Below are 25,087 nucleotides of genomic sequence, written 5' to 3'. Positions count from 1 at the left end.
GGGGGGGGCACAAAGTGTAACGGGGGGGGGTGAAATAGTGCAAAAAATGGGTTAAAAAAAGGGGAAGGGGGGGGTGATAATAGTGCAAAAATGGGTTGAAACAGACATTGATCCTAATGGGGGGGGGAGGGGAAAATATGGGGGGGTGAAAATAGTGCAACAGCTGGGTTATTTAACCCCCCCCTTTAGGATTTAAGTCCATTTTAACCCATTGCTTGCACTAAAATAGACCTGAAGCCTTAAAGATGGGGGGGGGTTAATAAAAGGTTGGGGGGGGGGCATTAATTGGGGGGGGTGATGGGACACGCAGCGCTGTGCCTCGCTGTGCCGGCTTTTATTGCGTCTCTCTATAATAATTAATAATAATAATAATCATCATAATAATAATATATATCCCAACTCTTACAACAACCAGCGGGTGGATGACATCCAAAGGTCCGTTTGGTTTTAATACATATAAAATTAGGCCTCTAACAGTGAATGGGGGGGGGGGGTGACCCTTGGGGGGGGGGGGGCAGCTGAGTGGGGCTCTCTGTGCTGCACCCCCCTCCCTCTGCCACCCCCCAAAGAAATCTCCTTCAAAGGAACTGAAAATTCAAGGATCTGCCCCCAAATCGCCCCCCAACCCCCCCCCCTCCCCAAAGTGGGGCTCGAACTGATGGCCCTGGGGGGGGATGGGGGGGTTCTGTTGGGGGGTGGGGGGAGAGGGGGGGTCAAACCAAGTGCAAATCACCGATATGTACAAACTAGACAAGCATCGCTCTGCAAACACCCCTGTGGCTTTGTTTGGGGGGGGGGGGGGGGAAAGGGGGAGGGGGTGCAGCCCTGGTGTGTGTGTGTGTGGGGGGGGGCACAGAGCAGCTGGAGCCCCCAGGATGGGGGGGGTGGGGGGGGGAAGCCCTGAAGAACAGCAGGGGCAGCAGCCTGAACCCCCCCAATGAAATGGGGATGGTGAAACTGCAGGGATTTGGGGTGGGGGGGACACCGAGAACCGCCCCCACCTCCCTCTCATCACCATGTGGGTGTGGGGGGGGCACAGTGCATCATCCCCCCCCCATGTTACAGCCCTGCCCCCACCCGTAGGGCTGCGAGGATGAGGAAGGAAAAGCTGGGGGGGGTCCTTAACATGTCAATAAAAAGCTCAAAGTGTTGTTAGTAGAGAAAGGGGGGCAGACTGGAGCACCCCCCCCACACACACACACACACCCCGGGGTCTGAGGAATTGGGGGGGGGCAGGCGGTGCGGGGGGGCTCAGGAGGGCATACACTGCACCCGGTCCGGACCCTCCTCCTCCTCATCGGAGCTGTCAGATGAACTGGGGGATTCATCCGAGTCGGCGTCCGGCGCACCCGGCTCCCGTCGGCGCTGCTGGGAAAGGGGGGAATTGAGGTGGGGGGGTTTATTTGGGGAGGGGGGGGGAAGGGGGAACTGGGGGGGACATTTACCCGGTGGTGACGCCTCTGTCGCAGGTGGTGCATGAGGAACCAGAGCATGTGGCTGTCGAACATGTCGGTGTGGTGCAGGCTGTCCTCGTCACGCTCCATCTTGTTCTTCTTGATCACCTGCAGCCACCACACCATGGGGGGGGTTATAAGGGGAGGGGGAGGGTCAGGACCCCCCTGCAGCCCCATAGCTGGGCTCTCACCCACCTCTTTGAGGCCGGTCAGCTCGGTGGGGGTCACTGCTGTGGGCGCCCAGATCTTCACGTCGTGGTCCAGGCCGCTGGTGGCCAACACCGGGAGGTGGGGGTGCGGCTCCAGGCAGTTCACCTGGGGGGGGGGGACACAAGGAGGGGACGTGGAGGTGAATGGAGGGCACCCATGGGTGCAGCTGAATGGGGATGGGGTCAGGAATGGGCACAGGGATGTGAATGGGGAGAAGGGACACACAGAAACATGAATGGGGGAACCCAGAGGTGCAGAGATGAATGGGGGGGGGGGGTGGGCACAGAGATGAGTGGGGAGGGGGGACAGGTTTGAATGGAAGGAGATGATGGGTGCAGGGATGTGACTGGGGGGCACAGACAGACATGAATGGGGGGCAGGCACAGAAACATGAACTGGGGGGGGACACAGTGACAGGTCCACGGGGGGGCTGACAATCAGCACTGCTAGGTGCTGCAGCCTCGGCTGCTGAGAATCTCATCCCTGCGCAGCCGGGTGGGCTGAGCCCATGGGGATGGACACGGGGGGGATGGGGATGGTGCTGAGGGGCTCCCCGTGCCCCCCCCGCCCCGTACATCCATCCCATGGGGCCGTGCCAGCCCATCGCCGTCCCCATCAGCATGCAAAGGGTGCACCCAGCCCTGAGTAATGTGTGCGGCGCCGAGGGGAGCAACGGGGGGAGGAAAGCAAAGGGAAAAACAGAACCTGGCAGCACCGCAGCCCGGCGGGGGGGGGATGGTGGGGGGGGGCGGCTGAGACGGGCGCGCTGCCGGGGGTGGTGGTGCCAGCGGCACCAGGACGGGCTGGCAAACGGCCGCGGCCACCCACACAAAGGGCGGCTGTGCTGCACTCACAGCCCCGCAGCAGCACGGCTGTCCCCGCTGTCAGCCCCAGGGTGGGATGGAAATGGGAGGGGGGCAGGAATTGTCGCTGTGGAGCTGAGCACGGAGCGTGGGAATGGCCCCGATGCAGCTGGGAGCGCTGCAGGGTGCTGAGCTGCTGCCCCCTGCCCGGGGTGGGGGCACACGGGGGTCCTGCCCTCTGCATCCCCAGCTGAGCTGCTCCCCCAGCTCCGCTCAGCGCACAGGGGCTCCTCAATGGGATGTACAGGCTGCGCTGTCAGGCTGAGGGAGCACGGGGGGATGCTGACACAAACTGGGGGGTCAGTGTGGGGTGTGGATGGAACAAGGACGGAGCAGTGAACTCACCACGCCGCCCTTATCGCCCTCCATGAACTGCACGATCTGGCAGGAGGATTTCTCCCACAGGAAGATGTGGCCGCAGTCGCTGCCGCTCACCACAAATTCACTTTTGGGGCCGTAAAAGTTGACGCCTTTCACTGCAAAGGAACAGGAGGGAGCGGGGTGAGACCCACACAGCCAGGCAGCGCCCCATGCTCCCCTCCATGCTCCTCTCCATGCTCCCCTCTCCCTGCTCCCCTCCCAGCAGTGAGTTTCCAAGGTTACCGGCGCGGATCTCTTCCGTCCCCAGACACAGAACGGCTCATTCTTCTGAGCCCACGACTTTAAGAGTCTTGGATGGGAGCGATGGGATGTTCGGGATGTTCGGAGCTGCCCCACCGGCTCATGGGGATCCATCATCCCACCACAGGGATGGGCCCCCCTTGGCCTCAGCCCGGACCCCCCAGCCTGACTCCACCCCCAGCCTCAGTGTGGCCACCACAGCCCCAGAGCCTGAAGCCCCCAACCAGCCCCACCCTACATGCAAAGCATCCCCCCCCCCGCTGACCAGTGGCGTTGTTGCGGTGCCCTTTGTATCTCTTGATGTACTCGGCGCCGTCGCTGTGCGAGGAGTTGAACAGGTAGATGTCCTCATCGTTGTAACTGGCCAGCAGCTCTGCGGGGGGGGGGGGGGGCAGAGAGGTGAGCGGTGGGACGGCCCCCCCAGCTTCACCCCAGTGCTTTGGGGGGGGCTGGGACTCACCGGAGCCATCGTGGCTGTACACCAGGCAGGTGATGTTTGCTTTGGACTCGCTGTTTACCTAAAGGGAAAGCATGGAGCTCTGAGCCCGCCCCTCCCCTGCCGGGACCCTGCACACCTTACAGGCAGAGCAGGAGGTGGCTGAGCCTGCCCAAGCTGAGCACGGGAGTGGAGAATTTGGGTCAGATTAGGGACAAACGAGAGCACTGGGGTGCAGGTTCAGCTGCTCCTGGTGCTGTGCAGGCAGGAGGTGGGTGAGGGGCTCGGGCAGCTCACCAGGTGGTGGGGGCAGAACTTCTTCAACACGCCGTTGTTCTCATTCTCGTCGATCTTCCGCTGGTCATAGATCCTGGGGGAGGAAGGAAACGTGGCACTAAGGACGTGCGGCACTAAGGACGTGTGGCACTCACCCCAAATGCAGGCAGAGCTCTGAGGGCTGTCAGGGCCAAACGGGGCGGCTCAGCCCCGACCTGGAGATGTCACATCGGACACCACAGCCCTCACTGATGCTCTGCAGAGCCACGAGTGGATGGGAGAGGCAGGAACTGCAGCCCAAGCAGCTCGGTGTCACCTCTCATCACGTCGCAGGCGCTGCTCGGCAGTGCACGGCAATGGCAATGTCAGTGGCTGTGAGCACACAGGCTGCAACCCGCGCTCAGGGACACGACTGTCAGCGCCGTGCTGCGCCCCACGGGAGCTGTTAACCCCACTAACCCCACTGCTCCTCCTGCAGGAAGGATGGGGTGGGGATGGGGCACGGCCGCCGAAAAAGGCAGCAGATGGAGGAGGGGGGACTGAGCAATGAGGGCTCTCCTGGAAGGCGCCGCTGCTCTGCTCACAGCCCGCTGAGCACACGTGGGAAGGCTGGCGATGCCGCCGGCACAGCAGCCGCCTGCAGGGCTGGGGCTGTGAGCGGTGCTGGCAGCACAGAGCAGCGAGGCCGGCCGTGTCCTCAGGGCGCTGAGCTGCACCTCTGTGCAGCTGCACGGCCAGGGCTCAGCATCACCCCTCCCTATAAAGGCAACGAGTGATGCTTGCTGAGGATGGGGGATGAGCAGCCCTGCTAAGTGCAGGAGCTGTGGAGGAGCTGCTCACGGGGAGACACAACCTCTGCCCAAAGCAGAGAGAGGGTCTGGGTCTGACAACAGAGCCCTGAGTGCCCAGCCCCACTGAAACCAACAGCTTCCCCCAGCCTTAACCACGGCTCCAAGGCGCACCAGGCCCGGCCTGGAGGCTGAGGACTGAGAGAAGAAGATGGCTCAGGAGCTTGTTAAGGCCAAGAGAATCACTGCCTCCGGGGGAAGGGAGAGCCGGGCTTGGCAGCGGATTCCAGTGCTAAACCTCCACGGATCCAAATCCCTCTCTGTTAATCCTGCTCGTCTTCGTGCTGCTTACGGGAGCGGGCTTTGCAGGCATTAAGGGCTGCCGTGCTGGGGGGGCACCCACTCACCTCACAAACTGATCTCTGCCTCCCACAGCAAACTGGAAGGTGTTGGCTGGGTTCACGAAGATGGTGTACAGCCCCACCTTCTTCTCCTTTTCCTTCGTCACCACCAGTTTCCTTTAAGAGACAGAGAATAACAGCAACAACCACCAACAAAAAAATCCACCTCGGATTCCAAACAGGGCCCAGATGGGAAACGCAGGAGCAGCACGAGCTCTTACTCACACTCAGACAAAAAACACACAGAACCTCCCAACCACTGCAGCTCCCAACCCCAGCTCTGTCTGTGACTCAAACACAGTGAAATCATCCCCTGGCGTCGGCCTCCAAAAACGTCCGAAGGGTTTCATGGCCCAGCAGATCGGGGCCGGCAGCGAGAGCAGAATCAGATTAACTCCAAAGCCAAAACCTTCTGCTGTTATTTCCACCCCCCCCCCCGTCTCACTGTAATGAGGCCCAGATTGAGCGGAATCCGACACGCTGCCGCCTCCCTTTCCCTCCCCCCCCCAGAAGCTGGGGAAAATATTTCAGCAGATGAACCCAGGCAGCATCCTGGGGAGGGAGCAGCGAGCTGCAGAGCTGCTCTTGTCCTGGTTATGAAACAGATGCGTTCGGGGCTGCAGACAAAAGCCCTCGTGCACAGAAATAAAAGCGGAGCTCCAGGAGCTGAGCTGTGAAGCTCTGAGCTCTAAGCAGGATCATCTCTGGAATAACAGCGCTGTGCTGGAGAAGCGCCCCAGCTCCAAACACAGACAGCTGCTGGAACAGCCCACGGCTCTGATGGAGGGCTGTCAGGAATGGCTGAACTCTGCTCCTTTGTTATGGGTTTCTGATTAATTGGGATAACACTCATGCAATGGGTGAGGTGGGACATGGCAAGCCCCGCACTGCTGCCAGCACAGAGGGGCTGCATGGGGACACACGGCAGCAGCACTGCTGCTCCCTACCTGCGCTCCATGCTGGTGGAGGACAAGGTTTAATTGCAGACTAATTAATGAGGATCGTAGCCACACTTCTACCAAACCCACCCGGGGTCCCACAGCTGCCCCTCCTGAGCAGCAGAACCTGTCTGATCCCCATCCCACACCCCACAGGGAACACAGCGCTGTCACAGCCCCAACACACTGCATGTCCAGCAGGAAGGCAGCGGCCCAACACACCAACACAACGGTTATGGGGCAGAGACCCTCAGCCCAGAGCCCACAGCCCCCCACCCTCACTCGGTCCTGGCAGCAGGAGGGGGATACTCACGAGGCAGGTCGGTCTTGTCGCAGGTCAATGGTGAAGACTACAGCATCTTCACCTGCTGATAGGAAAGTGCATGGAGAATCCGGTTCTAGGGCCAGCTGGAAGATAAATACTCGGGCATTGGTTCCCTTTTCACCCAACAATGAGCTGAGATCCCTTTCTCCCCATAAACCACCCACATCTCTGTGCCCTCGATGCCCCACAGCTGCTCTGCTGGGCAGCACACTGAGGGGGTCAGGGCAGTTATGAGGCACTGAAGGGCAGTTCTGGGGGCTCATCTGGGGGCTCACCTTGTGCGAAGCTCCTTTGTGCTGCGCCACGCGCTTGGTGCTCCTGCAGCACTGCGTGGCCGAGAGCTCAGCCACCCGCACCTGCCCGTCCCGAGCACACATGGCCAGCGTGGAGTCACCGCTGTTGGGGAGGAACTTGGCCTGGAAGAGAGCGAGCAGAAGGCGAGGGCTCATGGCTGCGTCCGAGGAGGAAAGAGGATCTGACCCTCTGCCTCATCCCCAGGGGCACGGATGCAGCTGGAGGGCTGAGAAACCATCCCGGCTCTTTTTGGAGAACCCAGAGGAGACACATGAAGGATCACGGCCTCAGTGAGCCCGGCTGTCCGGGCCCCCTCTGGTGGCAGCAAAGCTGTGGCACAGCACAGCACCATCGGAATGCTGCTCCTCCCAGACCGGGCTCTGAGCAGCAGCACCAGGGGGGGCTCTGGGCAGAGAAGCAAAGTGGGACGTGCAGCTCCCCCCCACCCCAGTTTGGTGGTTGGCACAGCCACTGCGTCCCCCCAGCTGTGAGAACAGCCCCTTCTCCCGCTCTGCACAGCGCAGGCAGGGAAATCACCCCCCATTATCCCGCTGGGTGGGACACCCTGCCCACAGAGAGCAGAGCAGGAGCCCCCGACCCGGCCGGGCACAGTGCGCTCCTCACCTGGAAGACGTTGCTCTTGTGGCCGCTCTCGAACTCCAGCACCGGCCGCCTCCGCACCCAGTCCCACACCACCACTTTGAGGTCGTCGCTGCCGCTGGCCAGCCACGTGCCGCGCTGGTTGAAGTGCAGCGTGTTGACGCAGCCCGTGTGGCCCTCCAGGCCGTGCTGCAGGCGGAAGCGCTGCACGAAGAGCCGGGCCCCGCAGGCCTCGTAGACGAAGCGGGGGCTGCAGCCCAGCTCCCTGTCCCGCAGCGCACGGATCGCCCGCCAGCGGGGCTGCGGCAGCGCCGTGGTCTCCGAGGACACCCAGTCCTCCAGCGCCTGTTCGTCGTCCGAGGAGTCTCGGTCGTGGTTGGCACGTTTGCGCTGGGCGCGGCGGTGGGATCGCTGCTGCTCCTCCTCCTCGTCCTCTTCCTCCTCCTCCTCCGAGTGCGAGCAGTCGAGGGTGCGCGTCTCCTCGTTGATGGAGTAGTGCCCCGTGTCGTCCATGCTGTCAGAGTCCTTCTCCTCCCCTGAGCTCTCGGTGTCGGTGTCGCGGCTCTCGGTGCTGGTGCGGTTGGGCCCCACGTCGTCTCCCGTGAGGCTCAGGCTGAGGTCGGACGCCTCCACCTCGATGCCAGAGGAAATTTCTCTGCCCTCCTCGGCCGACATCTCCTCCGGGCTGCTGGACAGGCTGCCTGCAGCACACACAGCGCTGTGAGCTCCCAGCGGGACACACCGGGCTGTGACACCTCCCGGCCCACCTGCGCTTCCCACCCCACCCATCCCTGCATGACGGCACAGCAGCAAAGCACGTGTCCCCATGGCACGGAGCAGAGCCCTGCCCCTTCCAGCCTCTGCTCTGCACCCAGCGCCAGCCCCCAGCACCGCACCCCCTCCAGGCTGGGTCCCTCTTTCTGTCTCCCCCAGCTCTGTCCCCCTGGGGCCGAGCTCCCCCTGCCCTCACCATTGGCGATGTCCGTCTTTCCATCCATGCTGCTCCCTTTATCCGACATCTCCTTCCCCTGCGTGTGCTTCCCCTGAGGGCAAGAGAGGGAGAGAGCAGGAGCTGGAGCGGCCCCGCCGCGGGGACCACGTTGTCCTGAAACACGAAGGAACACAGTGAGCAGACCCAGCACACCCCACAGCCCCACCGCCCCTCATCCCCCACAAAGCCCACCAGCTCCCCTCCAGCCATAGGCTCTGACCCTGCACACCCCACGGGATCACCCGGCGCTGCTCCCCCAACACCTGGATCACAAGGAGAGCTGGGCCTGCCCTTCCATCTCAGCACCTGCACCCACAGCTGCCCCAGGGGGCGATCTGAAGGTTCTGAAGACCCTTCCCACACACAGCACAACCCCCCAGATCCCCTCCAGCCCCCCAAGGGGACACTGGGGCCACCCATTTCTGCACAGAATGCAGCAGACACCACATCAGAAAGCGATGCTTCCCCATGGATGGGCACAGCACACCCTGACCCTGCGCTGGGTGCAGAAGCCCGGCCCAGACCCGAGGAGACACAGTGAGTAAGGACGAGCAGTGCAGGTTCTGCCAAGGAAGGGAGAGAAATCCAACCATTTCAGGGGGGTTTTGCTCACTCAGCGCTCCCCCCTCCTGGTTTTAGGCCAGGCTCCCTCAGTTACACAGAAGGCAAAGCCAAAGCCGGGCCATCATACAGCAAACAGCACCGAGATTAACCGGGAATTAACACCAGCCCCGGGCAGCAGCCAAAGGCCAAACGAGGGATGGGCGCCCACCAGCACCCAGTGCCAGCACCCAGTGCCAGCCCCCGTCCCACAGCCCGGCCCCCCTCCCAGGCACCGACATCCGGGTTCTGTGCTGCCCTGGGCTGCATCTGGACAGGATCAGCTCCGAGCGCTCACATGCTCACAGCACCCTGTGAGGGCCCTATAAATATCCCTCCACATGCCACAGCCCCCGGCTGCCTCGGCACCGAGCCGCCTTCCGAGCTCATCCCCAACAACAAGGGACCCTCGGGGTCCGGCCCCTCCACTCTGGGCTCACACGCAGCACCATCCGCTCCAGCACCTCGTGCTGCCCCACAGCACCACTCAGCCATGGGCCGCAGCAGCACCGAGCACTGGGCCGCCAATGGGGCGTTCACAGCCATTCTGTCCCCAAACGATTCCTGCCTGTGATATTTACACAGCTCTATAAACACCACGCAGCCACAGCGGGCACATACACAAAGAGGAAACAGGGAGGCTGAAAAAACAGCCCCACAACCCAGAGCCCCTCGGCCCCATTTCCAACCCACCCCCCACCCCAGAGCTGCCTCGTGGTGTTGGCGCTGCCGGTGCCCCCCCCCACGTGTTGTGCTGGGCTCCTTTCAGCCTCTTCTATTTAAGGAAAGTTCTCTCATCGGGGCCGGCCGGCGGCAGCTCGTGGTGTGGGGCAGCTCCGGGGCCAGCAGGTAGCTCAGCCCCCACAGAAAGCCCCACCAACCCACAGCGCCCACCCCAAATCCTGCTGTGGGGCGGGGGGAGCCTCCGGATGGCCAACACTTGGGAAATATCCCCCTAGTGCTGAAAGATCAGGAGAGGTTTGGGTCATTACAAAGCTCCCGGTCCCGGCTGATGATGCTAATTAAGCAGCTTCCCACTCGCAGTTAAAGGGAGACCCACGGTCCCCATCTCTCCCCCTGGATTGGAGTATTGTGAGCCCACAGACACGCCAACCCACAGCACTTCTATGGGGACACAGAGTCCATCCACTGCGCTGTCCCACAGCAATGCCCCATACCCAGGGCCCTGTCACCCCACAGACCCCCTCGGACCCCTCAGCAATACCCCAAAGCCAGGGTCCTACTGCCCCACAGACCCCTTTGTGCCCCCCTGTTTGCAGTCTCAGAGCACTATCCCATAGTTAATGCCCTGTTGCCCCACAGACCCTATGTGCCCCCCTATTTGCTGTCCCACAGCAAAACCCCACAGCCAGTGCCCTATTATTTGTTTGGGGGGGGGGGGGAGGGGAGCAACGTAAATATGGCACAGTGCAACCATGCTCCTAATGAACTGCAGTTAATGAGCCCTTCAGTACCCAGCATCTCCCCTTTCCCATCCAGAGACCACAAGGATGGGGGCTCCAGCTCAATGGGGAGCTCATGGATCCCCACAAAGAGGAACTGAGGGAAGTGGGCACAACCCCAGGAACAAGGAAACCCCCACATACGAGGAGCTGGGAGCTCCCTGCCATCAGCTGACACCAAGAATCCGGTGTCACAACAGAGATCAGCACCGACACAGCCCCAAAAAGCAACGCAGAGGAAGGAAGGACAGATGGACAGACAGACCCCAGGAGCACAACCTGCTCGTCACAAACAGCCCCTCCAGTCAGCTCCCATCTCCCACTATGGAGCCTTTACTGGGAGGCGCTGCCCGGTGCCCGACTCACCTGCAAGCAGTGGCGGAGGTCTGCAGGCAGAGGAAGGGTTAAGGCCTGGGGGGGTCCCAGCACAGCGGCGCCACGGGGACAACGGTCCTGGAAAGGAGGGGTGACAGAGCCACAGAGCAGATAAGGGTTGGACACAGGGGTAGGGGGAGCCCCAGGAGCCCTTCCATGAGGTGATGGCATTATGGGGGTGGGAGGGACCCCGTCTGCCCCCAAAGGGCTGAGGGCTTTTGAGTCTACAGAAACAGTGACAATGGTCTCACATGGGGGGTCCTGGGACACAAAGACTCCTTTAATGTCCCCCCATAAAGGATAAAGGACCCCACCATCCTCCAGCCCTCAAGCAGGGTTGGAGGATCACCATGGAGCAGCAAAGACGCCCCCAGCTCCCCCAAGAACGGGCACTGATGCTCTACAGGTCACAGGACTCCCCTCTTCCCCCCCCCCCCCATAACTCCCAAAAGGCACTTTGCCCCCATGGGGAGCATGGGGAGACCTGGGGGGGCAGGGATTCCTTCCTGTCCCCACCAAAAGCATTAAAGCATCCTGACCCCCAGCTCAGGGAAAGCAGGGCCACTTCCCATGGAGGGAGTGACCCCTTGGGAAGAGCAAAGTGTCCCCCCCAGTTCTCAGCACTTCCCCAAAAGACGCAGGGCGCCCTGGGTGGCAGAGCAGGGAGTCCCTGCAAAGAGCCCCCAGCGGCGTCACAAACCCAAGGGAGAAACAAGGACCCTCTTTTTGTGCTCCCCCACCAAAGTCACAGCAACCCCCGAGGGACACCCGGGACCACGGGATGGGCAAGAACCTCAGCCCCAAAGGGACAACGTTCCCATGGGGGGACGAGGAATCCCTTCCAAAGGGACAGTGTACCCGGGGCAGGCAGCAGGAAGCCTCCTCCGTGCCTCCCTGAAGGCACAGTGAACCCCTGGGAAGAGCAGGGACTCCCCCAAAGGGGGAACGGCCCCATGGAGTGCGGCAGGGACCCCCCTGCACCCACCCGAGAAGAGCAGGGACCCCTGAGGGGCACCAAGTGCCCTCCACCCCAACTAAAGAAGGGGAGCCCCCAGCAAAGAGCACGGATTCCCCCCTTAAAGGGGCAGCGGCGCCGCAGGGGGAGCAGGGAACCCAACTGCCCCCCTCCTAAAGAGCAGCACCCTCCGAGGGGCAGCAGGGACCCCTGGGAACAGCAGGGACCCCCTTCATGGGGGCAACGGCCACACGCGGGGCGCCAGGACCCTCCTGCAGCCCCTGAAGCGGCAGCGACCCCCGAGGGGCCCCGAGGGACCCCAAAGGAGCCCAAAGGACCCCGAGGGACCCCATGCGGCCCCTCCCCCGGACGCGGTTCCCGCACGGCGCAGCCCGGCCCCCAACAAGGGCCCGCAGGGGCCTCGGGGCCCACTAGGCCTCAGCCGGGGGGGGGGGGGGAAGAGCAGGCCGCAAACCCGGGCCCAACCGCTACCGGGAGGGATTAGAGGGGAAACCAACACCGCTCCCCGCTCGGCGGCCCCGCACCGACCCTTTTGCTGCCGTTCCCGGCCAACGCTCAGACGCGAGACCCGCGCTCCCCAACTGCTCCCCCTCCGCCGGCCCCGAGCCCAATCGTCGCCATCTCAGTGCGCCGCCTCCAGACGCTTTACGGCACCGCGGCGTCCTTTACGGCAGCGCTGCGCGCTTTACGGCATCGCATCTCCTTCTACGGCCCGGCGGCGCGCTTTACGGCACCGGCCGCTGTGCGACACCGCAGCACCGCCCCGCCGTCGCCATGGCAACGGAGGCAGCGCCCCCTCCCGCTGTGTTTTGGTCGGGTCGAAGGTCGCCCCGCGCGTGGCAGCGTTATCACGTGACCCCCTGCTCCCCCCCCCCCCCATTGTAGGGTCGTCCCACACCCGCCCGCTGTTATTATAGGGCCGCCCCATTGTCCCCCCGTCACTGTGGGCTGTGACCCACTGCTGCTGTAGGGTCATCCCTTGTGGGCCCCTCCCGTGTTGCTGTGGGTCACCCCATCCCCTAATGTTATGTAGGGTCACCCCATCCCCTATTGTCACTATAGGGTCACATCCCCCACTGCTGTCACTGCTGGGACCCCCCCTGTCCCCCTTATGGAACTGCAGGGTCCCATTCCCTGCTGTGTTACTGTAGGATCATCCCCCCCCACCTGTCACTGTAGGGTCACCCCATGTTACTGTAGGGTCACCCTGTTATTATAGGGTCACATCCACCCCCTGTTATCATAGGGCCGCCCCATGGGTCTCTTTAAGTCATTATAGAGTCACCCCATGACCTCTATGATTGTCATTAAACCATCCCATGTTATTGTATGATCCCCATGTTACTGTAGGGTCACATCCCCCCCATGTTACTGTAGGGTCACATCCCCCCCATGTTACTGTAGGGTCACATCCCCCCCATGTTACTGTAGGGCCCCCCCCGGCCCTCACTGTCTCTGTAGGGTCACCCCGAGTTGCTGTAGGGTCCCACGAGCTCCTCCACGTGGCGGTGCCACGGTTCCATCACCTTTATTGGGGCCGTGGCGGCCGCCCTCCACCCGCAGGGTGTCCCCACGTGTGGGGTTGGGGGCAGCAGCGTCCCCCCCCAGCCCGGCACCCGGCTCCTCCTGCCCCCCAAGTGCCGCCCCATCCCACGGGGACACTGGGGACATTGTGACACCACACCCAGCTCTGCTCCGTCCCACGAAGGATCCTTCGTCCTCCTCATCCTCATCAGGGCGTTAATGACCCCAATTAACGAGCCGGGCCGGCCTCGATGCTCGGCAGCAGGACGGGACGTCGCCGTCACATGAGCCGACACTGCTCCCCGCTGGCCTCGGGCAGAGTCAGCCCCTCCAGGTCCAGGTTGAGGCCGGGGGGCTGCGGGTGACAGCGGGGATGGGAGGGAATGGGGACGGCTCAGAACAGGGACCACAATGTGGGGCATCCCCGAGGGGCACCGACCCCACAGGGTGCCCAGAGCTGCAGGGAAAGGGAAGGGACAGGGGGGACAAGTGGGATGGATGGAGATGGAGGCAATTAGAGGCATCTGAGGGGATGAATGGGGACAGTTACTGGGGGCAATTACTGGGGATGGTTGGTCAAAGGGGATGGGTTGGGGGCAAGTGGGGGACTGAGAGCTGGGGACACATGGGGATGGTTGGGGCCAAATGGGGGTGGGTGGGAGCTGGGGACAGCTGAGGATGAGCAGAAAGGAGCTCTGGGGACACACTGGGACACACTGGGACACACTGGGACACAATGGGACACACTGGGACACAATGGGACACACTGGGACACACTGGGCCACTCACCGCCTCTCCAGCCAGCTCCTTGGGTGGGTGCCCCAGCTCCTGCAGCTGGAGGACAGCAGCCCCCGTCAGCACCCGCTGCCACCCCTCACACCCCCCCCCCCCCCCCCCCCCCAGGTCCCACCTGCTGCATCAGCTCCAGCACAGCCTCGAATCGCGCCCTCCTGTCCCCATCACTGTCCTCAGGCCGCTCGTTCTCCAAGTGCTGACAGATGCGGCTCATGACGCCGTGCTGCGCCCGGTACCGCTCCAACTGCTCCTCGGGCAGCGCCGCCCGCTGCCGCTGCAGCCACTCGGGGTACTGGGATGGGGACAAGGAGCTACAGAGCCCCGCTGGCCCCAGTCCCCCCCGCTGTCCCCACATCCCTCCCCCTGCAGCTCCCACTGGCAGCCCCCTGCAATGCACCCCAGCTCTGCCTGGAGCTGCTGCGGCTGCTCGTGGTGCTGTGACAGCGACAAGGAGCTGCCGTCCCCGCTGCCCCCACCACCAAGGAGCTGCCGTCCCCGCTGTCCCCGCTGCCCCTCACCTTGTCCGTGATCTCCTTGAGCGATGGGTAGAGCACGTCCCTGCTCAGCAGGTGCTGCAGGACGCTCTGCACCACGGGCAGCACGCCGCCCTCCCCGCCGCCCTCCTCCAGCCCCAGCCCCTCCATGGCCTTGGCCAGATCCTCCTCCACGGCTGAGCCCTGCGGGTGACAGTGGGGACTGTGGGTATGCTGGGTGATACAACACCTCCCTGTCGGTGTCGTACTGTCTTGTAAGGGACATCGGTGACAGCAGAGCCCAGGGCTGGGACCCCCATCCCCACCTGCAGGTTGGTGGCGTTCCGGGCCAGGCCGCTCAGTGTCTCCTTCAGGCACGAGGTGAACTCCTGCTGCGACGCGGCATCGCCACCTGCAGAGTGGGATGGGGTGGGTGGGGGCTGCGGGACCCCCACCCCTCCCACCCCATCCCATGACACCCCCAGAGAACTGCAGGACCCAGACCCCAATCACCGTTTTCCCACCCCACTACCCCCATTCCCAGTGAGCAGTCCTGGTCCTACACAGGGGTCCCAGCCCCATACGAAGTCCCAGACACAGCACACGTGGGGGTTCTCAGCCCCACAGCAGTGTCCCAGCCCTCTATGGCAGTTCTCAGCCCTACACCAACCCTATGAAGGGATCCCAGCTCACTGGAGGGGGGGGTCTGGTACTATGGGGGGGGTTCCTAGCTCTATAGAGAGACCCCCCCACGGAGTGCCCCCCCATGGACCCACTCTCCCCACGGACCCACTCTCCCCACATACCCTCTCTCCCCACGGACCCACTCTCCCCACGGACCCACTGTCCCCACGGACCCACTCTCCCCACGGACCCACTCTCCCCACGGACCCACTCTCCCCGCCGCCTCCGACAGCTTCTGGAACTGCTCCACCAGATGCGGCTCCTCCTCTGCCAGCTCCTTCATGGCTCGCTCGAACTCAGCGGACGCCTGTGAGGCCAATTCGCCATCAAACAGCTCCTGGAAGAAGCGCTCCTGAGAGGAGAACAGCGAGTCCTGCAATGGGGGCAACAGAGCAGGGGGTCAGAGCTGGGGGGGGCAGAGCTGGGGGGGTCAGAGCTGGGGGGGGCAGAGCTGGGGGGGGTCAGAGCTGGGGGGGGGGTCAGAGCTGTGGGGCAGGGTCTGCCCCCCCCCCGCCCTGTCTGTGTGCTGGCTCTACCTGTGCTGCAGCTCCGGGGGATTTCTCGGTGCCTTTGGGGTCTCCGGGAGCGTGTGTCGGTGTGGGGGGGGCGGGGGGGCCGGGCCGGGCCTTCTCGAAGTCATCGAGAGCACCTGGGGGGGGGGGGGCACGGTGAGGGGGGGAGTCCCGACCCCAATAACCCCCAGAGCCCCATAACCCCCAGACCCCAATAACCTCCAGACCCCATTAACACCCTCAGACCCCAATAACCCCCAGACCCCAATAACCCCCATAGACCCCAATAGCCCCCCAAGGCCCCAATAACCCCCAGACCCCCCCGCACCCCCAGACCCCATTAACCCTCCCAGACCCCAATAACCCCCCAGACCCCAATAACCCCCAGACCCCCCCGCACCCCCAGACCCCAATAACCCCCCATGGGGCCCATTCCCGCCCCGTGCTCCCCCCGCCCCCCGCTCACTCTCCAGCAGTTCCTCCAGTTCAGGGTCCGGGCCCGGCCCCGGCTCCGCCGCCATCTTGGCCCGCTCCACCTCCGCCGGAGGGCAGGGGGCGTGGCCTCGTAACCCCGCCCACCCGCGTTATCCCCTCAGCCAATCCCCGCTCAGCTTCAATCCCCGCCCATCTCCAAGCCCCGCCCACCGCCCTGAAGCCCCGCCCCCTCATTCTCCACCCTCTGCGCATGCGCATGCGCTGTGCATATTGCCGGCCATGCGCTCGGCTCATCCATCCCGCACATGCGCAGTGCGCCCTCATCCGGGCCTCTGAGCGCAGAGCGCTTCCTATTGGCCGCTCTGCCCGCCGCCCGGCCGCTGATTGGCTGCGGTGGGGCGGTAGGCGGGACTTGGTGTCGGCGGCGGAGCGAAGCGCCGTGTCCGTGTGAGGCGGCTCCAGAACGTTCCGCTCCGCTCCGTGAAACAGCGCCGCCATGATGGGCCCGAGGCCGGTGCTCGTGCTCAGTGAGGGACCGGGACGAAGGGAACGGGATGGGGGGGGGCACGGGGTGGGACATGGCCCCGCCGCCATGTTGGATGTCGGGGCTCATATAATGGGGGGAGGGTCCTGGAAGGGCAGAGCGGGGAGAGCGGTAACGGGGTGCGGGGTCCTAGAAGGGAACAGTGAAATGGGAGCGATAACGGGGGGATGAGGGTCCTGGAAGGGAACGGGGACACGGGGCACAATGGGCGGGATGGGGGGGGCTGGGAGGACACGGAGCTGCGGGGTGGGATAAAGGGGGGGAGGGTCCTGGAAGGTCAATGAGGAACAGCGGGATCAGTGAATGGTGGGGATGGGAGGGTCCTGGAAGGACACGGAGCTGCGGGGTGGTGGAGTCCGGGTCCTGGAGGCGTTAAAACGTCAGAACAGCTTCGGGTTGTGCCTTAAAATGGCACAGAACCGCTGCGGGGATGGGTCGGGTTGGGGGGATCCTATAGGGCCAAGTATGGGGTGGCAGCGGGGTCGGGTGGGAGGGTCGGGGTTGGATGGGTCGGGGTGGGTTGGATGGGCTGCAATGGGCGGCAGCTCCTCGTTGTTTGTGTAGGTCAGAACGTGAAACGGGAATCGGGGAGGAAAGTGCAGGCGGGGAACATCACGGCTGCAAAGGTAACGGGCCAGTATCACGGCTTTGGGTGTCCGTGTGTGTGTATGTGTGTACATGGACCCGTGTGTGTGTATGAACCAGTGTGTGTGTGTAAATCCATGTCTGCGTATGAATCCATGTGTGTGTGAGTCTCTGTGTGTGTAGGTTGTAAGGTCAGAGCGCATGGAGAGGGTGTTCAGCATTAAAAGCAATAGGTGGAACGGAGCTGAACGTGGGGAGGAATGGAAGCTTTTCTTTGCAGAACCTGAGTGACTGTAAAGGTGGAGGTGGCTGCTGTGTGTGCCATGGGATGTTATGGGTGCCATGGGGTGCTGTGTGAGCTGTGTGTGCCATGGGCTGCTATTACTGCTATGTGTGCTGTGGGCTTGGTGCTGTGTGTGCCGTGGGATGCTATGGGGTGCTATGGGCACCATGGGGTGCTATGGGCACCATGGGGTGCTGTGTGAGCTCTGTGTGCCGTGGGGTTGGGGCAGTGCTGCAGCTCCCAGGCTGTGCTGGCTGGTTCCTGCAGTGCAGCTCTGACTCCTCATCCCTCTCCCCATCCCCTAATTCCCGCTGTCCCCCCTCAGACCATCGCCGACATCATCCGCACGTGTCTGGGGCCCAGGGCCATGATGAAGGTGAGCTCAGCTGCTGCTGCTGTCCCTGTTTGAGAGCTGCCCCCAATGGGCCGTTCCCAGCAGCGCCCACCTTTGTGTTGCAGATGCTGCTGGACCCCATGGGCGGCATCGTGATGACCAACGACGGCAACGCCATCCTAAGGGAGGTGGGTGCCCATGGGGGGGTGTGTTGTACAGGGAAGGGCCACATTCTGTTCTCTGCCTCCTCCTGGTTTCCTTATGGAACCAGCAGCCGCCGTGGGGTCCTGGTGGGGGGCACTGAGTGATCCCGTCCAACACCCCTCTTTAGTCCTCTGAAAAGTGGGTTTGGACACAGGGGGATCCCTGAGCTTCTGTAGGGGTTGAGCTCATTGTGGTTATCGTTGCTTGCATCACAGTCTGGGGTCTGGGCCGGGTGGCAGAGCTGAGCTGAGCAGCACACGCAGCATTTATCCCCTACAGATCCAAGTGCAGCACCCTGCGGCCAAGTCCATGATTGAGATCAGCCGCACGCAGGACGAGGAGGTCGGGGATGGGACCACGTCCGTCATCATCCTCGGTAAGGGGGGAGACGTGCAGCAAAATGAACGTGGGGTTTGTTGTGTGCGTGAGTCCACATTGCAGAGACAGGGATGTTATTGGAGGCCCCAAAATGGGGCTTTGGAATGAGTGGGAGCACAGAGAGCCCCGACTGGCACCGTGACCCCCACGGGGCAGTGCTGACCCCACCACCACCCCCAGCTGGAGAGATGCTCTCTGTTGCCGAGCATTTCCTGGAGCAGCAGATGCACCCGACCGTCATCATCGGCGCTTACCGCAAGGCTCTGGACGACATGATCCACGTGCTGAAGAAGATCAGGTCAGACCCACAGGGGTTTGTTTTGACCCAACTCGGAGCTGGGGGGTGACCCACAACTCCAGCTCTGCTGTGCCATGGGGCGATGCTCGGGGCGATGTGATGCTCGGGGCGATGTGATGCTCGGGGCGATGCTGAGCCCTGCTTGTCCCGCAGCACCCCAGTGGATGTGAACAACAGGGAGATGATGCTGAAAATCATCAAGAGCGCCATAAACACCAAAGCCATCAACCGCTGGTCCGAGCTGGCCTGCAGCATCGCGCTGGACGCCGTCAGGACGGTGGAGCTGGAGGAGAACGGCCGCAAGGAGATCGACATCAAGAAATACGCCAAAGTGGAGAAGATCCCGGGTGGTTTCATTGAGGATTCCTGCGTGCTGAGGGGCATCATGGTGAACAAGGACGTGACGCACCCCAGGATGCGCCGCCTCATCAAGAACCCGCGCATTGTGCTGCTGGATTGTTCCCTGGAGTACAAGAAAGGGGAGAGCCAGGTGAGCGGCCAACTGCTGTTAATTGCACGGCTCTCGTTAGCAGAAAGTTGCGGGTCTGTGAGTGCTCCCCCAGGATGGGGGGGTCCCTGTGGGCTGGGTGCTGCGCTGTGGGTGACGCTTCCCTTCCCTTCCCACACAGACTGACATTGAGATCACGCGGGAGGAGGACTTTGCGCGTATCCTGCAGATGGAGGAGGAATACATCCAGCAGATCTGCGAGGACCTGCTCAGGGTGAAGCCGGACCTGGTCATCACCGAGAAGGGCATTTCAGGTAACGGCACCACAACCCCCCGCTGTGCTGTCGGTGCTGGGCTTCTGAGGGACCACCCGCCCCATAACCGGGCTCACAAACCACTTCCAGACCTGGCCCAGCATTACCTGATGAGAGCCAACATCAGCGCCGTGCGCAGGGTGAGGAAGACGGACAACAACCGCATCGCCAGGTGAGCGCGGTGCCAGCACCATTGTGCTGCGGGGGCAGTTCTCAGCCGGGGTGACACCCCCTCCCCTCCATCCCCTCCCCTCCATCCCCTCCCCTCCATCCCCTCCCCTCCATCCCCTCCCCTCCACCCCCTCCATCCCCTTTAGGGCCTGTGGGGCGCGCATTGTCAGCCGCACGGATGAGCTGCGGGAGGAGGACGTGGGCACCGGCGCGGGGCTGTTTGAGGTGAAAAAGATCGGGGACGAATACTTTGCCTTCATCACCGACTGCAAGGAGCCCAAAGCCTGCACCATCGTCCTGCGCGGGGCCAGCAAGGAGATCCTGGCGGTCAGTTCAGCCCTTCCTCCATGGTGTCACTCGTGGCTGCTGTTGTGAGAGGTTCCTGTGTCATGCGCTGCCTGCAGCTCAGCCCCCATCCCACAGCTCAGCCCCCATCCCTCAGCTCAGCCCAGCCCTCATGTCACAGCTCAGCCCCCATCCCACAGCCCAGCCCCCATCCCACAGCTCAGCCCCCATCCCACAGCTCAGCCCAGCCCCCATGTCACAGCCCAGCCCCCATGTCACAGCCCAGCCCCCATGTCACAGCTCAGCCCCCATCCCACAGCCCAGCCCAGATTTCAGCCCCCATCTTGCAGCAGGTCTCACTTTGGTGGCTGTTGTTGGTCCCGTTGCAGGAGGTGGAGCGCAACCTGCAGGACGCCATGCAGGTTTGCCGCAACGTGTTGGTGGACCCGCAGCTGGTTCCAGGCGGGGGGGCAGCGGAGATGGCCGTGTCCCACGCGCTGACCGACAAGTCCAAAGGGATGACGGGGGTGGAGCAGTGGCCGTACCGCGCCGTGGCGCAGGCGCTGGAGGTCATTCCCCGCACACTCATCCAGAACTGTGGGGCCAGCACCATCCGTGTGCTCACCTCGCTGCGGGTAATGGCTCCTATGGGGCGGCTCCTCCCACCCCAGGGCTCCTATGGGGCTGCTCCTTTCTTACCATGGGGTGGTTCCCTCATGCTCATCCATCTCCTCCCTGCAGGCCAAGCACACCCAGGAGGGCAGCCAAACATGGGGGGTGAATGGGGAGAGCGGAGCCCTGGCTGACATGAAGGAGTTGGGGGTCTGGGAGCCGCTGGCCGTCAAACTGCAGACCTACAAAACGGCCGTGGAGGTGAGGGGGGGGGATGTGTGTGGTGAGCGCTGGGGGGGCAGCACAGCACAGCACAGCGTGCTCCTTTCCTGTGCTGGGTGGGAGGGTTGGAGGCTGAGGCCGCTGGTGTTTGGTTCCATCCCTCACTGGTTGCTCTGGGCTGTGTCTGTCCCTGCAGACAGCCGTCCTGCTGCTCCGCATCGACGACATCGTGTCGGGACACAAGAAGAAAGGTGACGAGCACAGCAAGGCAGCGGCACCCACCGAGGCAGCACAGGAGTAATGGGGAGCCGTGGGGCTGGGAGCTGTGGGGCCGCACTGTGATCTGTGGGGCCGTACTGTGATCTGTGGGGCCACACGTGGTGCTCAGCTCCCCCCGTGCTGAGGCTGAATTGGGGTGAAGACCCCGAGGTTCATTGCCCAAAGTTGTGGGGTGTGATGTGATGGTGGGGTTGGGATGTTGGGGGTGGGCAGCACCTGGGCGCTGTTGGGGTTTAATTTAAGTCTGCCTGTAATTCGTGCGGTTGCCTCACCAATAAAAGGCGTCTCACAGCTCGGGGGCTCCTTTAAGGTCTGTACACAGCTGTGGGGTGACCCCGTGTCCCCCATCCCCGTGTCCCTGTGCTTTGCCTGCCCCACTCCCTCATTCTCTGCCCCGGATCCCCACTGCCGGTCTCGTCTCCCCGTACCAAGGTTGTTTTATGGCGTTAATCCCGTTTTCCAGCCGGGTTCTGCTCCTTCACCTCCCGGTCCGGTTGTGGCGCGGCTCCTTTAAGAGCCTCCTCCTGTTCCGGGGGTTGCGGCGCGTGATGTGGGGTGGGGGGGCGGTCACGTGATGTGCCGGAAAGAAAATGGCGGCGCCGGTTCTCGGCGGGGTGATGGTGCTGCTGCTGGGGGCGGCGGCGGGCGGCGGGAGGGAGGTAACGGGGGGGGGGGGGGGGGGGGGAGTGTTAACGGGGGGGAGGCACCGGTTGTGGGGGGGGGTCGCTCCGTCAGCCCCAGCCCCGACCCGCGGCCTCGGTGGGGGCTGAGTCCGTCCGTCCGTCCGGTTTCTGTCCGTCCCCGTGTCCATCTGTCCGTCCCTCCCTTGGTCCGTCCGGTCATCCCCGTCTCGGTCCTTCCCTCTTTCATTCCACTCGTCCGCCCCGTTCGGTTCCGTCCCGTTCCGTTCGGTTCCGTCCCGTTCCGTTCGGTTCCGTCCCGTTCCGTTCGGTTCCGTTCCGCCCCGTTCGGTTCCGTTCGGTTCCGTCCCGTTCCGTCCCGTCCCGTTCCGTTCGGTTCCGTTCGGTTCCTCCCAGCCCCGTTCTCCCGGTCCCGCAGGTTTCGATGCGTTTCAACCCGGGCTGGAACGGCTCCTCGGTGAACGTGCTGCACGTTCTGGCTGCGGGGCGCAGCGATTCCCTTCACTACGTGTGGAGCAGCATCGGGGCCCCCGCGGTGCTGCTGGCGGCCACGAGCGGCACCGGCGGCGACCTGAGCATCGACTGGGGCCGCCTGTTGTCGGCGGAGCCCGACGGAGCCGTGAGGATCCAACCGCCCGGCAGCGTCGTGTCCGCGGCGGCCGTTGTGTTCACACGGGTACGGGACGGGCAAGGGGGGACGGCAGAGAACCGGGACTGCGGGGCCGTGTGGGGCTGTAGGGCTGTGTGGGTCTATGTGGGTCTGTGTGGGGCTGTAGGGCTGTTTGGGGCTGTGGGGCCGTGTGGGGTTGTAGTGCCATGTGGGGCTGCGGTGCTGCCCCTCCCTGCGCCCATATGAGCCCCGCAGGACAGCGCTGGCTGATGGGATCCGGTTGGCACTGATGGTATTGGAGCAGTTGGGCCCCACACGGTGTTTCCCAGCCCTGTCCCCCTCCTCACCCCCAGCTGTTTGAATACAACGAGGTCAGTGAGTCAGAGCGGATCTTCTACCCCACCTACGACCTGTCGGATTTCTCCTGGGACAACATCAACCGCACCCTGAACCACACGGCGCTGACGGCCCAACTACGGGGCGTCCCCAACTCCGACCCCAGCGGCAGCTTCTCCAACGGCAGCCTGGCCTTCAGGGTGCGCCGTGGGAGTGGGGCACCCACAGGGGGCATGGGGTCCATCCATGGGGGGCATGGGGTCCATCCATCCATGGGAGGGCATGGGGTCCATCCATGGGGGGCATGGGGTCCATCCATCCATGGGAGGGCATGGGGTCCATCCATGGGGGGCATGGGGTCCATCCATCCATGGGAGGGCATGGGGTCCATCCATGGGGGGCATGGGGTCCATCCATGGCAGGGCATGGGGTCCATCCATGGGGGCATGGGGTCCATCCATGGCAGGGCATGGGGTCCATCCATGGGGGCATGGGGTCCATAAATGGGGGGCATGGGGTCCATCCACAGGGGGCATGGGGTCCATAAATGGGGGACATGGGGTCCATCCATCCATGGGAGGGCATGGGGTCCATCCATGGTGGGCATGGGGTCCATCCATGGGGGGCGTGGGGTCCATCCATGGGGGCCATGGGGTCCATCCATCCATGGCAGGGCCGTGTCTCCCTGTCCCCCATCCTGACCCTCACCTCCTGCAGGTTACAGCCTATGAGAGCGGTGGTCGCGATGGGTCCCTGCCCGGGCTCCTGCACTCGGCCAACAGCTCCAAGGTGGAGTTTGTGCTGTCGGGGTTGGTCCCACGAGGCAACGACTCGCGCTTTGTGCTGGAGGTGGCCGTGGTGCAGCAGAGCGGAGCAGCGTCCAGGCTGCGCTCAGTGCGCTCCATCGACGACGAGTTCACCCCCACCATCTTCCAGGTGGGCGCCATCCGTCCCCTTTGGCCGCAGGGAGGGCCCCCAGTGTCCCCCCCATTCAGCTGAGCACTGTTCCCCCCCCCCCAGACGCTCTCTGTGCTGTTGGAGTCGCAGCGGGACGGCTCCGCTCTCAGCTTCCTGCAGTGGAAGCCGACGGCGTACGGCTCAAAGCACCCGACCCGCGGTGACGGCATCCAGTGCCGCGCTGGGGAGCTGCGAGCTGCCAACGGGACCCGGCCCCGCGCCGCCATCGTGCAGGGCTACTTTGGGGATGGAGCGGGCGGCACCTACAGCGTCAGCAGCATCAACGTGTCCTTCGGTGGCACCGATGGCCGCCGTTACCAGGAGCAGCGCTACCTCAGCTGGTGATTGTGGGCGCTGGGTGCTCACAGCCCCGTGGCTGTGTGGGGTGTGGGGTGGGTTGAGCCGTTCCTTCAGCTCCCACTGACATGGGGTGTCCCCTCCTGCCCCGTGCTGCACCCCGACATGAAGCCTGAAGGCTGCAGGTATCGAATCACAGCTCAGTGTGGGTCAGAAGGGCCCTATAGGTCGCCCCGTTACCTGCAGGGCCGGCTCCCGGCACACCGGGCTGCTCAGAGCCGTGGGGAGGGGGCACCCACAGCCCCCGTGACCCGTCCCAGCATCTCCCCCCCCTCACAGCATAGAATTCCTTCCCAACATCTGCTCCGCTCCTCCCCTCGCCTTAAACCCATCCCACCCTGTGGAGCTCGGTGCAGCTGACATGTCCCTCCCTGCTGCAGGTCCGCACTGCTGGGCTTTGGGCTGCCACCCGAGGACACTTTCTCTCCCCTCATCATCTCCATCGCGGCTGCAGCTCTGAGTGCTCCGCTGCTGCTGCTGCTGCTGGGCTCTGCCATGCTGCTCTGTGCCCACAGGAGACAATACAGCGAGTACGAGCCCATCAACTGAGCAATGCTGCTCCGACACGGAGCATTCCTGGCTGCTGCGGGGAGCACAGCGCTGCCCCAACCCAGCATGGGGTGCAGGGTGAGGGGGGCAGCGGGGCCTCCCCTGTACCCTGTGCTGCTGTGCCGCGCTCTGTCCTGCTGCCCACACTGGGGTTGAGCTCCCTGTGCTTCCTTCCTTTCTGATACACGCTGCCAGGGGCCGGCAGGGCAGCAGGTCCAGGGATCCCCATCACCTCCCATGGGAGGGCACCCCGTGCTGCTCTGCCCCACTGCAGGCTGCTGCTGTGAGGGGGAGCTCAGCCCCACACTGCGGCCGTTACAGCTCAGGTCCTGGCAGAGCCAAAAGGAGAGTCCGGCTGAGAGCTGCAGCTGCTGCCCTTTGTGTGCAGTGCTGCTCGGTGGAGCTGCTGCCGCGTTTCCGTGTCCTCAACCACCGACTCCTCTTTGACCAAATAAAAGGGATTTTTACGAGTTGGTGTGGACCAGCAGCACTTGTCTGAGTGCAGCAGCACCAAACAACCCGCGGTGCTGTGCCGCTCCCTGGGGCAGGGCACCCGGCAGACCGGTTTGTGAGGCTGAGCTGAACCTGCCAGCAGGAAGGGGGGGAGGAGGGACACTGAGGGATGTTGGCTGAGTGAACGTAACCC

General features: G+C 63.5%; 4 protein-coding genes across 11 annotated transcripts; 2 read left to right on the top strand and 2 right to left on the bottom strand.

Moving 5' to 3' along the window:
• Positions 1-318: 318 nt before the first annotated feature.
• DCAF8 (DDB1 and CUL4 associated factor 8) lies at positions 319-12,280 on the bottom strand. 6 transcript variants are annotated; one of them, XM_015884291.3, is made up of 14 exons: positions 12,140-12,280; positions 10,627-10,713; positions 8,177-8,311; positions 7,231-7,907; positions 6,588-6,728; positions 6,301-6,395; positions 5,056-5,166; positions 3,882-3,954; positions 3,609-3,666; positions 3,414-3,521; positions 2,873-3,003; positions 1,650-1,769; positions 1,446-1,562; positions 319-1,365 (listed from the first exon to the last, which is right to left on the bottom strand). In XM_015884291.3, exons 3-14 carry the CDS (start codon positions 8,223-8,225, stop codon positions 1,252-1,254), a joined length of 1,794 nt encoding a protein of 597 aa, XP_015739777.1. In that variant the 5' UTR covers positions 8,226-8,311; positions 10,627-10,713; positions 12,140-12,280; the 3' UTR covers positions 319-1,251. The 6 variants fall into 6 exon arrangements, with proteins under 6 accessions (XP_015739777.1, XP_085390694.1, XP_085390695.1 ...); XM_085534568.1 differs by having other exon boundaries at positions 8,177-8,249; XM_015884288.3 differs by having other exon boundaries at positions 424-1,368.
• Positions 12,281-13,123: 843 nt separating this feature from the next.
• On the bottom strand, positions 13,124-16,142 carry PEX19 (peroxisomal biogenesis factor 19). Of its 2 annotated transcripts, none has more exons than XM_085534585.1 (8): positions 16,066-16,142; positions 15,624-15,736; positions 15,295-15,460; positions 14,730-14,815; positions 14,449-14,607; positions 14,046-14,222; positions 13,925-13,969; positions 13,124-13,490 (listed from the first exon to the last, which is right to left on the bottom strand). In XM_085534585.1, the coding sequence occupies exons 1-8, from the start codon at positions 16,118-16,120 to the stop codon at positions 13,416-13,418; spliced, it is 876 nt and encodes a 291-aa protein (XP_085390711.1). In that variant the 5' UTR covers positions 16,121-16,142; the 3' UTR covers positions 13,124-13,415. The 2 variants fall into 2 exon arrangements, with proteins under 2 accessions (XP_085390711.1, XP_085390712.1); XM_085534586.1 differs by having other exon boundaries at positions 14,050-14,222.
• Positions 16,143-16,441: 299 nt separating this feature from the next.
• CCT3 (chaperonin containing TCP1 subunit 3) lies at positions 16,442-21,285 on the top strand. Its single transcript, XM_015884296.3, has 13 exons — positions 16,442-16,561; positions 17,143-17,204; positions 17,772-17,822; positions 17,906-17,968; positions 18,264-18,360; positions 18,543-18,660; positions 18,814-19,150; positions 19,290-19,422; positions 19,513-19,594; positions 19,740-19,920; positions 20,268-20,513; positions 20,620-20,751; positions 20,909-21,285. Exons 1-13 carry the CDS (start codon positions 16,531-16,533, stop codon positions 21,011-21,013), a joined length of 1,638 nt encoding a protein of 545 aa, XP_015739782.1. The 5' UTR covers positions 16,442-16,530; the 3' UTR covers positions 21,014-21,285.
• A 271-nt stretch (positions 21,286-21,556) lies between these two features.
• On the top strand, positions 21,557-24,911 carry GLMP (glycosylated lysosomal membrane protein). Of its 2 annotated transcripts, none has more exons than XM_085534578.1 (6): positions 21,557-21,611; positions 22,051-22,308; positions 22,596-22,778; positions 23,296-23,514; positions 23,599-23,876; positions 24,273-24,911. In XM_085534578.1, exons 1-6 carry the CDS (start codon positions 21,582-21,584, stop codon positions 24,439-24,441), a joined length of 1,137 nt encoding a protein of 378 aa, XP_085390704.1. In that variant the 5' UTR covers positions 21,557-21,581; the 3' UTR covers positions 24,442-24,911. The 2 variants fall into 2 exon arrangements, with proteins under 2 accessions (XP_085390704.1, XP_085390703.1); XM_085534577.1 differs by having other exon boundaries at positions 21,557-21,650.
• Positions 24,912-25,087: the final 176 nt, after the last annotated feature.

The sequence above is a fragment of the Coturnix japonica genome, unplaced genomic scaffold (genome assembly GCF_054131305.1).
Source record: "Coturnix japonica strain WE unplaced genomic scaffold, WE-NBRP24 Scf088, whole genome shotgun sequence".
NCBI lineage: Eukaryota > Metazoa > Chordata > Aves > Galliformes > Phasianidae > Coturnix > Coturnix japonica.
This window is presented reverse-complemented; position numbering and strand designations above follow the sequence as displayed.

Coding starts and splice junctions, on each gene's coding strand:
- PEX19 (XM_085534585.1), bottom strand. CDS start 16,120: ATGGCGGCGGAGCCGGGGCCGGGCCCGGACCCTGAACTGGAGGAACTG. Junction 15,461..15,623: donor CCCCCGGAGCTGCAGCACAG/GTAGAGCCAGCA, acceptor CCCCCATTGCAG/GACTCGCTGTTCTCCTCTCA. Junction 14,608..14,729: donor GGAACGCCACCAACCTGCAG/GTGGGGATGGGG, acceptor TGTCACCCGCAG/GGCTCAGCCGTGGAGGAGGA.
- GLMP (XM_085534577.1), top strand. CDS start 21,582: ATGGCGGCGCCGGTTCTCGGCGGGGTGATGGTGCTGCTGCTGGGGGCG. Junction 22,779..23,295: donor ACGGCAGCCTGGCCTTCAGG/GTGCGCCGTGGG, acceptor CACCTCCTGCAG/GTTACAGCCTATGAGAGCGG. Junction 23,877..24,272: donor GAGCAGCGCTACCTCAGCTG/GTGATTGTGGGC, acceptor TCCCTGCTGCAG/GTCCGCACTGCTGGGCTTTG.
- CCT3 (XM_015884296.3), top strand. CDS start 16,531: ATGATGGGCCCGAGGCCGGTGCTCGTGCTCA. Junction 17,969..18,263: donor GCAACGCCATCCTAAGGGAG/GTGGGTGCCCAT, acceptor TATCCCCTACAG/ATCCAAGTGCAGCACCCTGC. Junction 19,151..19,289: donor ACAAGAAAGGGGAGAGCCAG/GTGAGCGGCCAA, acceptor CTTCCCACACAG/ACTGACATTGAGATCACGCG.
- DCAF8 (XM_015884288.3), bottom strand. CDS start 8,225: ATGTCGGATAAAGGGAGCAGCATGGATGGAAAGACGGACATCGCCAAT. Junction 3,955..5,055: donor GGCAGAGATCAGTTTGTGAG/GTGAGTGGGTGC, acceptor TTCCTCCCCCAG/GATCTATGACCAGCGGAAGA. Junction 1,369..1,445: donor GACAGAGGCGTCACCACCGG/GTAAATGTCCCC, acceptor CCCCTTTCCCAG/CAGCGCCGACGGGAGCCGGG.